Consider the following 13,653-nt stretch of genomic DNA (forward strand, 5'->3'; position numbering starts at 1 on the left):
CCGCTTACGAAACACGTGTTGGTATCTCATTGGTAGATGTGCACTACGTGAGTGAATGATGTGGCACGCTCATACTTCTAATATTTTCTTAGCTTTCATAACTTCTCATTGGCTTCTTCTCTAACCTTGCTCAGTCTCGAGCGGCAGAACTTGGAATCCTGTGGAAATAGACCACTTACTTCAATCATCTATAAGGATCAATCCCTGGGTACATTTGGAACTGATTTAGCCCCATTTTCTTAATCTGCAAAAAAATTGAAGCATTTAATAGTGTTATTCAGTGCATAAATTGTGCACCACACAATTTTAAAATGCTTTGAACAAAAAATTTAAGAATTTTTTTTTGGGCTTAAACCTTATGAACAATCAATTTAGTGCCAGCTAGGGATAGATTGAGAGCGAACATGGTTTTTTTTTTTTTTTTTTGGGGGGTCAAATATCGTCCACTATTAGATAGTTTTATATATATAGTAAATGTACAATAGAGAATGTTGTAGGAAAATTGAAGTTCACTTTTCTCCATCATTAAAATTTATCATGCTAGAAAATTTTCTTTTTTCTCATTTTAGAAAGATGGTGTATTTCTCAAAATAATAACAATGGAAATTTTGACTCGTTTGATAGATTTGTGACTCACTTTATAATATTTTATATAGAGCAATCCCTTCATCATTAGTTCGACTTTTTAGGATTATCAAAATAATAGAATTCTTTTCTAAAGAATCTCTCATAAAATGTCAATAGCTCGCAGCTTTCAATGGATAGTCATTGCATTATTTCTCAAGTTAGGAAATAATTACTCATATTTTACAATTGATTATATAGCTCGTAAATTTAGAAGTTCTTCCTGGTTAAAAAAATCCTAAGAATACTTCGTTAAACTTTGGAAATTTTGGTGCCGCCAAGATTTACCGATGTCCATGTAAATTTTCTGAAATATTGGAAATCTTTAAAAACTCTATTCACGTCATTCAAAAAGTCATAATATTTTCCATTATTAGAGTCGCTTAACAATAATCGCATTTGACACTGAAGTGGACTTTTGTAAAGTAATTATGGTATGGAAATTGCTCTTGTTCCCTTAAGTCCCCGGGTGATGATTTCCACCCCCACCGACATCCTGTGGCAAAAGAGATTAAAAAAGTACCGATGATATCAATGAATGTCCACGCTGTTAAGATTGGAGATTGGGTATAGAGCTTTTGAAAATACCAACGCAACCTTACCGAAGGAATGGGAAATCTAGGGCTTTCTAATCTTCCTTGAGGTGCACTCTTGGGAATCCATGTTGTCATTTTGGAAGAAATAAATAGAACTCATAATATTTCACAATTCACATACAAAGATTGTCTTGAGATTTGAATGATCACATGATGCATCGAATCCACTTAAATGTCTTATTCACAACTAACCCATAGGTTTATTAGTAATTAAAGAAAATGAACTAGGGTGTGGAATAGGCACACAATACAGTTCCGACTGATGATTGTGATATTCATTTCCAGACATCTTTTCACAAAGCCGAAAGTAATTTAGGTTGACAAAAGCATAAGATTAACTTGATGAGAGTGTAAAATATTTAAAATAGTTAAATTGAGAATAGGGAAAATGACAAAAAAGTCCCTGAACTCTTTATGATTTTTTTTTTTTAATTTGTTCAATATGGTTTCTAAACTTTAGTTCAATATGCAATGTCGTTTCCGAATTTTTTATTTGTTTAATATGATCCATAAATTGTTGGTACATGTTCAATTTAATCTTGAAATATATCTAAATGTTCAATGCTATCCTTAAATTTGAACTAATTGAAAAATGAAATTGGATATTGTTATATAATATGGGGACTTGATTAAACATTTATTGAAAGTTTAAGGACCAAATTAAATAAATTAAAAGTTTAAGGAATATATTATATATAAGCCAAAATTCATGGATCATTTATGTAATTATCGCTTGAGAATATTATGGAATCACAAGAGAGAACACAATAATCACGTTGTTTGGAAGCACTCACTGCACATCGCTTACGAAGATTAATTAGATTATCCTCAATACGGGAATTAATGAATGTGCAAGGAACAATATTGAGGTAATTAAAGTTTAAAAAACTTAAAAGGTACCCACCGGTAGGCAGCTGTGATGGTTCAGACTTGCTCCTCATCATCGGTCATAAGTTCGAATCTCCAAGTTCTAGCGTCTTAAGTGAGGAGTCATGGTGGTGGGATCCTGTGTTAGTTTCCCCTGAGGTATAGAGGCCTGGCCCTCAGTGCTGTCCGTGCACCGGGGGCCGTGGTGGAGTCATCGGTTACAAAAAAAAAAAAAAAAAAAAAGGTCGCGATGGATCAAGCATGCTGGGCTCTATAAACTCTCCAGCAACTCTATTCTCTCCCCAAGAATCTCTCCTCCTAAATAACCACTTACAGAGCAAAACAAAAGCTCAAAGCTCATATGTTTTATTATGCCCATTCTCACCGGCCCTTTACAGATCATTTCTGTCGTTTGGTGTTTCCTACAATTCAATGCTGGCCCACTTAGTGAGCCCAAACCAGCCATTCGAAACTGCTGTTCTGGCCCAACAACGTTTTCCGCAGCAGAATCTGCTGGCGGTGGATCTCCTTCTCCGCCGCCTGTTCTCTCTTCCCGATGATCAGACGTTGTCGGCCGGAGATTCATCTCAAGGCAAGCTGACTTTTTTCTCTTCTGGGGGAAAATCATACGGTGATGGGTTCGTATCGTTTCGACTTTCTTGGTAGTTGCTTGCTCTGTTCGTTCGTCTTCTTCTTTCTTTCTTCTAATTTCTGCTTTTCTTTAGCTGCCGCATCCCTCGAAAGCAACGACCCGATGGAGTCCATTTGAAGTAGGCCATTTTCGCCGCGGTTGTGGTTCAGCTGATTGTGAGGTGGCCGTTTGCTAATGTTGCTGACCTGTGGTTGTGCAAAGGTTGTATGTTGGCTTCTTCCTCGTCGGTTCTGCGAAGACAGCATTTCTTGGTGAGGTCGCTGTGTCTGGGAGGTGGCGGCAACCGCAAGAGATTGAACGACATAAGGTCGATGGCTTGTGATTCTGAGGCTGAGAACGTTCTGAGGGCAATTGCTCCGCCGCTTGACCAAAGTAAATATAAAGGCCAGGCAGGTTCGTCTGTAGTCTTGGGACTGGATGATTTGTTCTCTACAATGATTCTTGATGTTAATATTTCTTTCTGTTACAATGGGTTCTTTTATGGCCTTGCTTAACCATGAATTGGATTATGTTCTTGGTGGACAGATTTATAATAAGGAAACAAATTCGTTCACATGTTACCCTTTTTTCTTTCAAATGCATCTGATATCTTCAATTGGGTGCTTTTAGCTGTGAGCTTTTAGTTATGGCATTTGCTGAAGTGGGGAATTTTAGTGAACTAATGCTATTATTCTCTTATTACGTGTTTACCAGGAAAGGTAGCAATTGTTGGTGGATGTCGTGAATACACTGGCGCTCCATATTTCGCGGCTATTTCTGCCCTGAAAATTGTTAGTTCTCTTGACCGATTTGGTTTAACTTTGTAAGTTATTTAGTTCTGATTTTATCAGTTATGAAGTCTTTAACGGGTAATGTGCTAAAGAATACAAATTTTGCATCTTTCTTGGGTCATATTGATATTTGCTAGGTGAGGTGTAACTTTCTTGATTTTGCAGGGTGCAGATTTATCACATGTTTTCTGCACAAAAGATGCTGCCCCGGTTATAAAAAGCTACAGCCCTGAATTGATTGTGCACCCTGTTTTAGAAGAATCTTACAACATCAAGTGAAAAAATTATTGACTTCTGTTTTTATGATCTAAATTCCATGTTTGAGCAGATTTTTACCTGTTAAGGATTTCTTTCAGGGATGAGGAGAAAGAACAAATCTCAGGCAAGGTTCTTGCAGAGATTGATAAATGGCTGGAAAGGTTTGATTGTCTTGTAGTTGGTCCAGGTCTTGGAAGAGACCCATTCTTGCTGGTATGCTTCTGTGGCCCTATCGATCTCAGTTCATTTGCTTATTTAGTCTGTATTAAGTTACCATGTCCGCATTTCTTTTTATTTGAAATAACTTTTTATTGTGCCTCGGCAGCACATCGGGTTGATCATTTTTTTTCTCAAATTTTTTTTATTCATTAGAGCCTGATCTTTTCTCTTCTGTTTACTGAGATTCTTAATTTGTTTCTTAATTTGTCTCTCATTGTTTTATATCCTGTCACTCTTGGTAACCAAACTTTCATTGAAAATTAAGAGAAACTGTGCAGTGTGATATTTTCCTATGAGAGCATTTTTTATTTAAATAGGCATTGCCAAGGGTAGCAGTGAGACATTTGACATGTGTTTCTGGGTGACTGAAAGCTACAGAGAACTGCAGTGCAGCCAGAGGTCTTATCTAAGATCTTTTAGAACTGTTAAGCATCAACACAGTACAAATTAAACCTACATATATGATTAATCTTCACTGAATTGGCATTTAAAAGCCATATACTGGATTAAAATAAACACACCTTGGAGAAAAATGTTGTTGTCTCTATAACAATGTCTATTAGGGCATAAACAGATGTATGCAACTGATGCCAAACTTGTCGAAAGCACTGATGTCGATGCTGTTTCTGTTTTATTATGACTGGAGGTGGAAACACTGGAAACAGACCTTCCTTTTTTCATCAGTGTTGTCCTTATTTTCTTGCTTAGACTGGATGTCCTGTTAAAGCTCTACCTGAAGCATTCTATGTTTTTATACATGTCCAGGGATGTGTGGGTCAGATCATGAGTCATGCACGACAGCGCAATGTTCCAATTGTCGTAGATGGGGTAATGAGCTATTGCTATGTATCACCAACTTTAAGAATCGCTCTTCATGGATCTATTTCTACTATCTAATATCTTAATATGGCATTTGACCTTCTGCGCTGACCCTCTGCTGTTATGCAGGACGGGCTCTTTCTTATTACAGACAATCCTGATCTTGTTAGCGGTTACCAGTTAGCTGTCTTAACTCCAAATATCAATGAATATAAGCGCCTGGTCAAAAAAGTACTGAATTGTGAAGTAAATGATCAAGATGCTCATCAGGAATTGCAATTGCTTGCTAAACAGTAAGCTTATTTGCAGTGTTTGTCTGCTTTTATTGGAGGTTTCTGGGAGCTTAGCTAATTTCTTAGTATGTAATGTTCAGTATATTCCAATTCTGTGATGTTATATGCTTATACACATTCATATTCATTGTTTGTTGGCAATGCATTCACCTAAGTATCAGAGCGGCTAAAAAATCATGTAGATATATATCTGTTGGTCTCATCCAAAATTGCATAAGCTTCCCCTTACACAATGACCTTTGTTCATGCTACCATTTTGACCTTTTCAAGGAAAGTCTTTTGAAATTTTGAAATCAAACTTTTATGTGGGCACATGTTAGTTGTGAGAAAATTAACTAATATTTGTAGTAATCTCTTTATATATGATGCAGTGATACTGCCATGTTGTGGTTGTTTTGCTGGGTTTGTGAAAATTTCAAATATTTATGATTGTATTTTAAAATTTTTTATGTTCTGAAAAATGAACTAATATCAGTGTTTATTCTTTCAGGATAGGCGGTGTTACTATCATGCGAAAGGGGAAATCCGATCTGATAAGTGATGGTGACATAGGTATAGGATGAACCATATGCCATAATTCTTCTTGGTGTGATATTTTGCAGTCTTTTGGATGCGTTTATAGGTCATCCGTTATTATTGCTTTGAATGCTGTAAGAAATGCTAGATCGTTTATTCATTGAGTATTCTTTCTGGACACTCCAAGCAGGTGCAACATAACTACACCTTGAATTGATTAAAGCTATCCAATATTTTTTTTTTTTGATATGATCTAGCCTTTTTCTGGAACTCAACGAATAAAGGGACAATAAGCTGTTTGGTAGCCTGGTTTTGTGGAACTTGTCCATGCATTCCTAAAATAACAAGGAATTCTGTTTTCTCATTTAAAATTGAGTATCTGTATCCCTTCCTTTCCTGCTAGGATTGGAAAACCTGTACTTTACATATCCATAAGTTCATAAGGACTGGTGTATCCTTGCTAATATGCTGCATATTGTGTAAGCAGATAAGCTAGCTACAAGTGGTACCTTTTTCTTCCCCCTTTTTTTGTAGGAAGTGTGAGTTCTTGATATGCTCAATTAAATAATATATGATTGTTTTAGAGGATAGAAAATGTGAACATACCTTGCCTAGTTTGATGTGCCGTTACACCTGGATCCTTTAACTTAAAGACTTGAAAACATATCATTATTGTTGTGAAAGCTTCGAAATTGAGTGTGATCTTATCACCCAGAGCTTCATATCGCGATGACAGAATGGGGTGTAGATCATGAATTTTGGAAATTTTAAAATTTTAAGCAGTAAGCAGTAACTTTTGTTTCTTCGCTAGCATGTATTTTAATTTTATTTGGGCAAGGTTTATGATATCCCCTGTCGGTGTTTGCAGTTAAATCAGTGAGCCAGTATGGTTCACCTCGACGCTGTGGTGGCCAGGGTGATATACTCTCTGGAAGGTACATAATCTCTTTCACTTCAGTAACTTCTTATTCAAAAATATGCTGCGGTCCCGACTTATTTCTGTTGCCTCGTCTACATCATGTTCTATTGTCTATAGATACATATCAATTATTCATTTTGACTCAACTTTCTTCCCAAGAGTAAGGAGTAAATTTTTATTGTGGATTATTGATGATTTCCAAATGTTTGTAATGTCAGTGTTGCAGTATTTGTATCTTGGGCTCATCAACACAGTTCAGGTGCTGGAGTGGATTCGACCAGGTATATAGCAATCTTACTCACGGATTTCATTTCCAATAATCACAATCTCATTCTAAATATTCTCTTTGAATGCTCGTCTCTTGTAGCCAAATGAATCCAACTGTGATGGGTTGCATGGCGGGATCTATTTTGTTGAGGAAGGCCGCATCACTTGCTTTCGCAAGCAAGAGAAGGTCCACTCTTACCAGCGATATCATTGAGCTATTGGGAAGAAGGTAGTGCCTGGCTCCTCGATCTGAGCTTTTAACTGTATCAAAATAAACAGAATTTTTACGCAGAAACTTCCATTCTTGCAGTTTGGAGGAAATTTCACCAGCATGTTGATCTTGACAATAGCGAAGTCACAGCAAGTGATGGCCTCCTCAAATATTTCTAGCTGTGCCTCTTTGTGCCTCTGCTCTTACAAGTACAGTTCTTTATATGTATCTTTTCTTTGCCGGTTCATTTTCCTAGAGTCCCCCCCAGGGCTCAGCGACCCAAGTTATGTTCTCTGCATCATCTTGTGGCGTATCTATGTTTACAAATGATCCTTTTTTTATTAGAATAATGTCTATATGAGTTCTATGTTTGTGCACTATTTGGCTGGAGAACCATCTTGCTTCTTAAAACCATTCAAGCGGCTAGCGTTTGGAGTGGGACTCAATTTGGAATTCAGGTTGAGTGAGTTGGTTATAGTTTGAATACTTTTTCGACTCCTAGTTGTTGACACTTGAGTGTTGCCTTTTGAAGTCTAGTTCACATGGCTTTCATGTTTGATAATTTGATTACTTTTTCGACTCCTAGTCGTTAACACTTGAGTATTGCCTTTTCAAGTCTAGTTCACATTGCTTTCATGTTGATGCTGAGTCTTCACAAGTCGCTCTCAGCCATCGGTTGTCAGTTGTGATTTAGGGGAAAATACCCTAACAAGGTATTCTACCAACGAGAGAATCAAAGAAGCAAATACAGGCAGTTGAAAGGGAAACTCACAATCTAAGAGATTTGTCTTCTAAAGATCAACTTTCTTGAACGGAACTTCATTCAATAAACAAAGGGATTAAAAATCTCAAATTCATACGCCTATGACACGTTTACTTCAAATAAAATTATGTCTTACAAAAATTCCTAAGCCAGTACTCTACATTTAAATCTACCATCTGTTAAAATGCATGTGTCAATACATGAAATTTCCACGTTTGTATGTATTTTAGTAGGATAATATAATGCTGAATGGGGTAGACTAGGGTCAAGAGTGTAGGTTTGGGATTTCTCCAAAACCCAATTTGATGTCAAGCTCAGGGTCTCTGCTTTCTCATGTCAATGTAAGGACTTAATGAGATGAAACCAGAATGGTTGCTGATTGAACCTGAAGAAAATTCACTGTTTCATGGATGCTTTTTTCAAAGTTGTGGATCCAATTCAAAGAGGTTACATTGGCTTTTTATTGCAAAAGAAAGTCGCTGCTGTACAGATAGTTTTAGTGCACCTGAAATTAAAACAGAGACATTACTGAGAATGCAACTTTTACATGGCCACAACCACTAAGATAGCTAGATTCGGGGTCGTTTCCATGGTCTCCACTGTCACAGCCACATGAAATTGTCTCTGCCCAAATGAGAATTTGCATGTTTAGCTGCGCGCTCCTCTATCTGCGGCTGTCAGAACTGCCGGTCCTTCCACCTGATACCCGGACCCAGAAGAGAGCGACAATGTCAGCTGAATTACATTGAAACGGAGCAGAAAATCTTCAATAAAGCTCGATAAGTTGTTCATAGAGGATAGGGAGAGTTGCCCGCATAGATCGGACCGGTCTAGTGCGGCCAATGTTCGATCCACACGATTGGGTATGCGGAAAATTCACGGGAGATCATTTCTATGAAATTCAAAGTAATGCAAAAGCAGCTTGACTGTGGTGTCTTCTCAGAGAGAACGGAAATCGTTGCTGCAGAAACATCCTTTGAATTTCGAACTCAAAGCTCTTTTTCTTTACGTATTCTGTATGTGCAGTTGACAAGAGAATGAGCGAGATCCACAGTCGTACCTTAAATGTTGCGCCCCAGATCTCTTCATCGTTTGCGGGCACGGCGGTGATTATGTTCTTTGGATTCTCGTAGCTTCTCAGCTCCCCAACTGCTGTGGAGAAGAAACATCCTGCAGGATACGAAACGCCAAAGAAGATAAATTTTTCGCACTTGCATATGACAAATTGTTCTTTGGAAACGTGTATGCTTATATGATTATATTCAGAACTTCTTCCCTTAAGCTGAATCAATATTTTATGCTGGCGTTCGTGGCGCAAAAATTAATTAGCCTCAGTCCAATTCATGGAACTTCTTGGTTCAGAGAGGAGTGGAGACGTGAGGACTTCTGATTCATGTAGGGGTGACTAAACAAGAGAAATGAAATGTAGAGATTGAATTAAAATATTGTCTGGATGCTGAAAGGAATGAAAATAAGGTATAGGTAGGGAATGAGAATATCTTGTTTATTAACAATCCCTTAATACTCAAACAGATGGACTTGGAGGGATTTCAACACTGCATGAAATTACTTACATCAATCCCTTATAATCACTTCTTTCCATTTTCCTCTCTCTTTTTCTTCACTTCTAAAAGTCCTTTCTCTTCTCTCGCCATACCCTCACCAAACATAGTGTAAGCGCAGTACTAATTTGCGAGGAGGGTACACGAGAAAAGCAAGCTAATCGTACGTGGGATTTTAAGAATACAAATGCATAATTGGATTCGATGTATATGATGTTTGTAAAGTGATTGGTTTGTTGCATCGTGTCGGCCAGGTAATCGATTTCTGAGTTATTTATATTCATCCACGCAGTTCAATGTGATTCTCTTATGGGGGCAATTAGAAAAATCTTACCTTGAGGGAAGGAAGCAAGTGATTTTCCACAAGCCCCTTTGAGCAATTCAGCATCATCGGCAAAAGCCACATACCCATCAGCAGTTATCCCCCAGTAGAGAGGGACCTTCCCAACTTGATCCTGTCAAAAACACAAAAAACAGAAGCAACTTGGTATTTTGTCAACTGATAAGTTTCATCAACTCACTCAAATCTGATTTTCTTTTTCCTTCCTTTCATTTTAGTAATCCGCTGTACATGTTTTGAGAGGTCACTTACAGAGGCAACAAACACAGTGGAGGTGGACCTGTCGAACACGATGAAGGCGAAATCGCCGTTCAGGTGCCCGACCATGTGGTCGGGAGGGTACGGCGCCCGGTCGCGCAAAGCCTTGTAAGCCTCGATCACAAGCATTGCTTCGTTGGCCAGTTTTGCGAGCCCGTACTGTTGCCTTAAGCTCCCCAGGTTGTGAAGCGCTCCCTCAAACAAGCAGAAGATTTCATCTTTAACCGCAAATGATCTGCAGCATATTTTCGTTATTTACATGAAACACAAAATTTTAAGATGGACCAAATGCTCAAGATTTTCAGTCTTGTTGTGGAGTATATTGCTTGCCTGCACATTCGGCTATGCCTGTAAATTCATTAGATTGAAGCAATTATCTGACTCCAATGCCAGTGGATGATCGATGATTAAAGACTAAAATACTGTTGATGCACAACTTAGTATCTAAAGATCGATTTAGACTTTCACCTCTTATTGGACCTAAAACCATGTTTATGAGTTAGGGTGTCCAGGTTTATCGCTCAATTTGGCTTATCGATGCTTAAGTTAGAGTTTGGAGGAGAATGTAATTGGAAGAAGTTTAGATCATACTCACGAGTTCTGGACCTATTTCCCACTTTCCAAATGGTTATTTATGAGTCTTTCAACTCCACTGGTCCGGGTGGCGTCGACACATGGTGATCAAACTATAATAAGTGTCGGTTGGTGTTGACCAATGGCAATACATCAAAACCATTGTGTTATGTCTTGGCATGTGGCGGCCAATAAGTCCTCAAGGTTGGCGGACACTTGGTCTTTTAGCTTAAAATGGTTTCACCATTAACTACTCAATCAAGATAGCTTTTAGACTAGTCCTCTCTTAGTAACCGGGGAACATTATGGACACGTGTCGAGTGCCTAGCGGCTTGTAAAACACCATCATTATCAAATACCACGGCAAGGATTGTGAGAACATTCCACAAAGTATGGTGGTGCATCCAACAGCCATGAAAGTGAATTCGAATTTACTAGAGTTAAATTGATTTATACTCGAAGTCATGGAAGAGACATACTTGGTCTTTAAGGCATTTAAATGCTCGATTCTAAGTTGATGGGTCAATTCGAACAATTTTATATAGTTATAGCTGAGAACTTTGGCTACGGTTGTTGTTGGTCTAAGCAAAATTTCACCTACTGATCAAGAAAATAAAATGGGTATTTAATATAACCAAATGTCAAATTTAAAGTGATATTTGAGGTACTTTCTCATGTTATAAAGGGCTACTATCATAAAAAAGTCCAAACTGTAGTCATTGTGACACAATTACTCATATTATTTTTTATGTCACTAAAATTCCTAAATTTACTTACTCTAATACAAATACCCTAATTTTTTTTTGTGTTACTAAAAATCCCGAATTTATGCTAGTATAACAAGTGTATCCTAGATAGAATTATATAAGTTTGGATTTTTTTGGTGACACAAAAAAAAAAAATTGAGGATATTTGTGTCCCAAGAGGCATAGTTTGCATTTTTGTTGTTGATATTTTTGCTATAATAAAATAAATAAGTTTACCTTATTTTAAATCTCATCTTTGAAGAAATTCAATTTCTAAACTGGCAAGAAATTTTTTATGAATATGCAAAAAGATAGAAGCACACCTACTTCTCTTCTCTATCCCGAGTAACATCTGTCGAACCTATTAATCTCCATTGAGATAAAAAGAAGCACAAAGTATTATTTTTACCTTGTAAAAATTTATTCAAATTTCAGAAAATTGTGAAAATTATATGTAAATCTACATATCAACTATTGATTTTAAAGTATTGCGAAAGTTTTGAGAGTTTTGAAATTTAAAGCGTTGCAAAAGTTGTTTCTCCACATCTTTATATCCTCCCTTCTACTCTTTCCAAAGCCAAGAAAAATCCTTTTTCTTCACCTACTCTTTCTAATTCCATTCTTTCACAATAAATTATGATGAAAATGCATTTCTAATTTTATAAATTCTTTGACCATAAACACATTAATATTATATACAAAAACTTGTTTCTTCACGTCTTTTTATCTTACCTTCTACTCTTTCCAAAACCAAGCAAAATCCTTTTCTTCACCTACTCTTTCTTAACCTAAATTTTCTAAACCTATTTTTTTTATGTCTAAATTTAATCAACTCTCCATCATTCCTCCCCCGAAGAGTACATATTTTTGGCGGCCCCATTAAAAGTTGTCAATGTCGGTACTTCCAAAAGTCTTCTTCTCATTTTCCCTAAGCCCTCCAAAACAAGGTCCCCCATTTCCCTCTTTCTACACCAAATTCAAAACTGATCCTGAGGTTGCAAACTGCCAAAGAAGCTAAAAAAGATGAGAGAATCCCTACATAATTACTTCCTAACGTGGAGTTCACGCAAGAAACCTCTTATGACAAATGGCAAAAACTTTTGCAGTCTAATCGGACGCCACCGCAAAGGCACCATCTAAAAGATTACAAAATACCTTACAATATTCATTAACCGGTTAAATTCAGATCTTTAATCTTAAGATGTAGCGTTTAAATAGTACAGCTTGCACCCAGATCGTGCCATTTAAATAAGTAAATTCTCTAATGCCTCAACCAAGTAAGCCAATTAGGAGTTAAGTTCTTTTATTTCACCAGTCAGAAAAATGAGACATAAGAACATGTTTCTTTTCACCTATGTCTCTATGGTAGATGAAATTTTTTTCACGAAATTAACGGAATATTTCATAGACTAGGAACTTAAACACCTAAAATGAAAGGGAGAATAAACTCCATCAAGAAAGTTTAAATATTAATTCAAGGAAGATAGCATCATAGTATTTCTAGCAGCTAGTAAAGGAGGGAAGTTGAAAAATGACGTCAACACATCTTTCCATCGCCTTTCTCACAAGAAAATCGTTTTCTTCAATTCTACTCTAGCAAATTAACCTTATAATAAAACAATTTTTTTGGATAAAAAAAAAGAAAATCTGGACGTGAGATTTGAGAGAATAATAAAGGAGATAGAAACCACCATAAGCTTACCAACCAATACATGCATACAGATTGATATGCTAAACATTAATTTATCTTTAAAAACATGTTTTTAATGCTATATTGTGAGCACAGGCGAAAGAAAATTTGGAGAGAAAATCCCACAAAATTTTCATGGAGTTTATTTACCTGGGAAGCAACGGAGACTCTTTATGGTGAGTGTAGGCCAGCCAGACGTGGTCTCCGATCCGTGCCGACGCGGCTGAAGGGTTGGCTTCGAGGAACCGCTCCACCAGCGCTGCAGCCGTTGTCTTTGGCGACGGGGTCCGCTGGCCCGCAGCCGCCAGCTCCTCCGGCGGAGACATCACGCTGCTGCTGAACACGCCCAACATCTCTTCTGCTTTTGTTGCTCTCTCTCTCTCTCTAGGAAATGCAAATGAAACTGAGAAAACGTAAAATTGGATACTTATGTTTGCACTGTTCGTGCATCCCAATGGGTCAAAGGATGGGCAAATGGCAGAGGAGGTTGGTGTTTTATCAGGATCATGGAATGGCATTGTCGTAATTTTCGGAGTGGTTGGTGGGTTTTTTCGGTTTTTGGTTTTCTTTGGTTTTTCTTTTTTGAAATTAAGATGGTTACTGATTCTTGTGCGTCTGATTTGAATGGGAGTCGTGGGACCCTCTGCAACCTTTTTGCTTTGTCTTTTTGGTGAGGTGATTAAGTAGATGGCCACAACTCTCTCATCATA

General features: G+C 37.4%; 2 protein-coding genes across 6 annotated transcripts; one reads left to right on the forward strand and one right to left on the reverse strand.

The window, feature by feature from the left end:
• Positions 1-2,569: 2,569 nt before the first annotated feature.
• LOC104424730 (ATP-dependent (S)-NAD(P)H-hydrate dehydratase) lies at positions 2,570-7,522 on the forward strand. Of its 4 annotated transcripts, none has more exons than XM_039306695.1 (13): positions 2,572-2,725; positions 2,813-2,857; positions 2,941-3,132; positions 3,433-3,509; positions 3,675-3,784; positions 3,866-3,980; positions 4,752-4,814; positions 4,935-5,098; positions 5,589-5,650; positions 6,474-6,549; positions 6,752-6,814; positions 6,901-7,029; positions 7,111-7,522. In XM_039306695.1, the coding sequence occupies exons 3-13, from the start codon at positions 2,946-2,948 to the stop codon at positions 7,136-7,138; spliced, it is 1,074 nt and encodes a 357-aa protein (XP_039162629.1). In that variant the 5' UTR covers positions 2,572-2,725; positions 2,813-2,857; positions 2,941-2,945; the 3' UTR covers positions 7,139-7,522. The 4 variants fall into 4 exon arrangements, with proteins under 4 accessions (XP_039162627.1, XP_039162629.1, XP_039162628.1 ...); XM_039306692.1 differs by having other exon boundaries at positions 2,629-2,679; positions 2,813-2,859; positions 2,942-3,132; positions 6,483-6,549; XM_039306693.1 differs by having other exon boundaries at positions 2,570-2,725; positions 2,813-3,132.
• Positions 7,523-8,150: 628 nt separating this feature from the next.
• LOC104424746 (stem-specific protein TSJT1) lies at positions 8,151-13,421 on the reverse strand. Of its 2 annotated transcripts, XM_018867998.2 has the most exons (6): positions 13,094-13,421; positions 10,265-10,282; positions 9,929-10,169; positions 9,671-9,791; positions 8,835-8,944; positions 8,151-8,473 (listed from the first exon to the last, which is right to left on the reverse strand). In XM_018867998.2, exons 1-6 carry the CDS (start codon positions 13,294-13,296, stop codon positions 8,423-8,425), a joined length of 744 nt encoding a protein of 247 aa, XP_018723543.2. In that variant the 5' UTR covers positions 13,297-13,421; the 3' UTR covers positions 8,151-8,422. The 2 variants fall into 2 exon arrangements, with proteins under 2 accessions (XP_018723543.2, XP_010035550.2); XM_010037248.3 differs by lacking the exon at positions 10,265-10,282 and having other exon boundaries at positions 13,094-13,420.
• Between the last annotated feature and the right edge of the window lie 232 nt (positions 13,422-13,653).

Source organism: Eucalyptus grandis, chromosome 2, assembly GCF_016545825.1.
Source record: "Eucalyptus grandis isolate ANBG69807.140 chromosome 2, ASM1654582v1, whole genome shotgun sequence".
In the NCBI taxonomy this organism is placed as follows: Eukaryota; Viridiplantae; Streptophyta; class Magnoliopsida; order Myrtales; family Myrtaceae; genus Eucalyptus; species Eucalyptus grandis.

What these genes read in the sequence shown, in the direction of transcription:
- LOC104424730 (XM_039306692.1), top strand. Translation starts at nt 2,644, where the DNA reads ATGATCAGACGTTGTCGGCCGGAGATTCATCTCAAG. An exon ending in GGCCGGAGATTCATCTCAAG is followed by an intron (nt 2,680 to 2,812) that starts GCAAGCTGACTT and finishes GCTTTTCTTTAG; the next exon opens with CTGCCGCATCCCTCGAAAGC. An exon ending in TAAATATAAAGGCCAGGCAG is followed by an intron (nt 3,133 to 3,432) that starts GTTCGTCTGTAG and finishes CGTGTTTACCAG; the next exon opens with GAAAGGTAGCAATTGTTGGT.
- LOC104424746 (XM_018867998.2), bottom strand. Translation starts at nt 13,296, where the DNA reads ATGTTGGGCGTGTTCAGCAGCAGCGTGATGTCTCCGCCGGAGGAGCTG. An exon ending in CCACTGTGTTTGTTGCCTCT is followed by an intron (nt 9,792 to 9,928) that starts GTAAGTGACCTC and finishes TGTTTTTGACAG; the next exon opens with GATCAAGTTGGGAAGGTCCC. An exon ending in TCTGGGGCGCAACATTTAAG is followed by an intron (nt 8,474 to 8,834) that starts GTACGACTGTGG and finishes TCCGGGTATCAG; the next exon opens with GTGGAAGGACCGGCAGTTCT.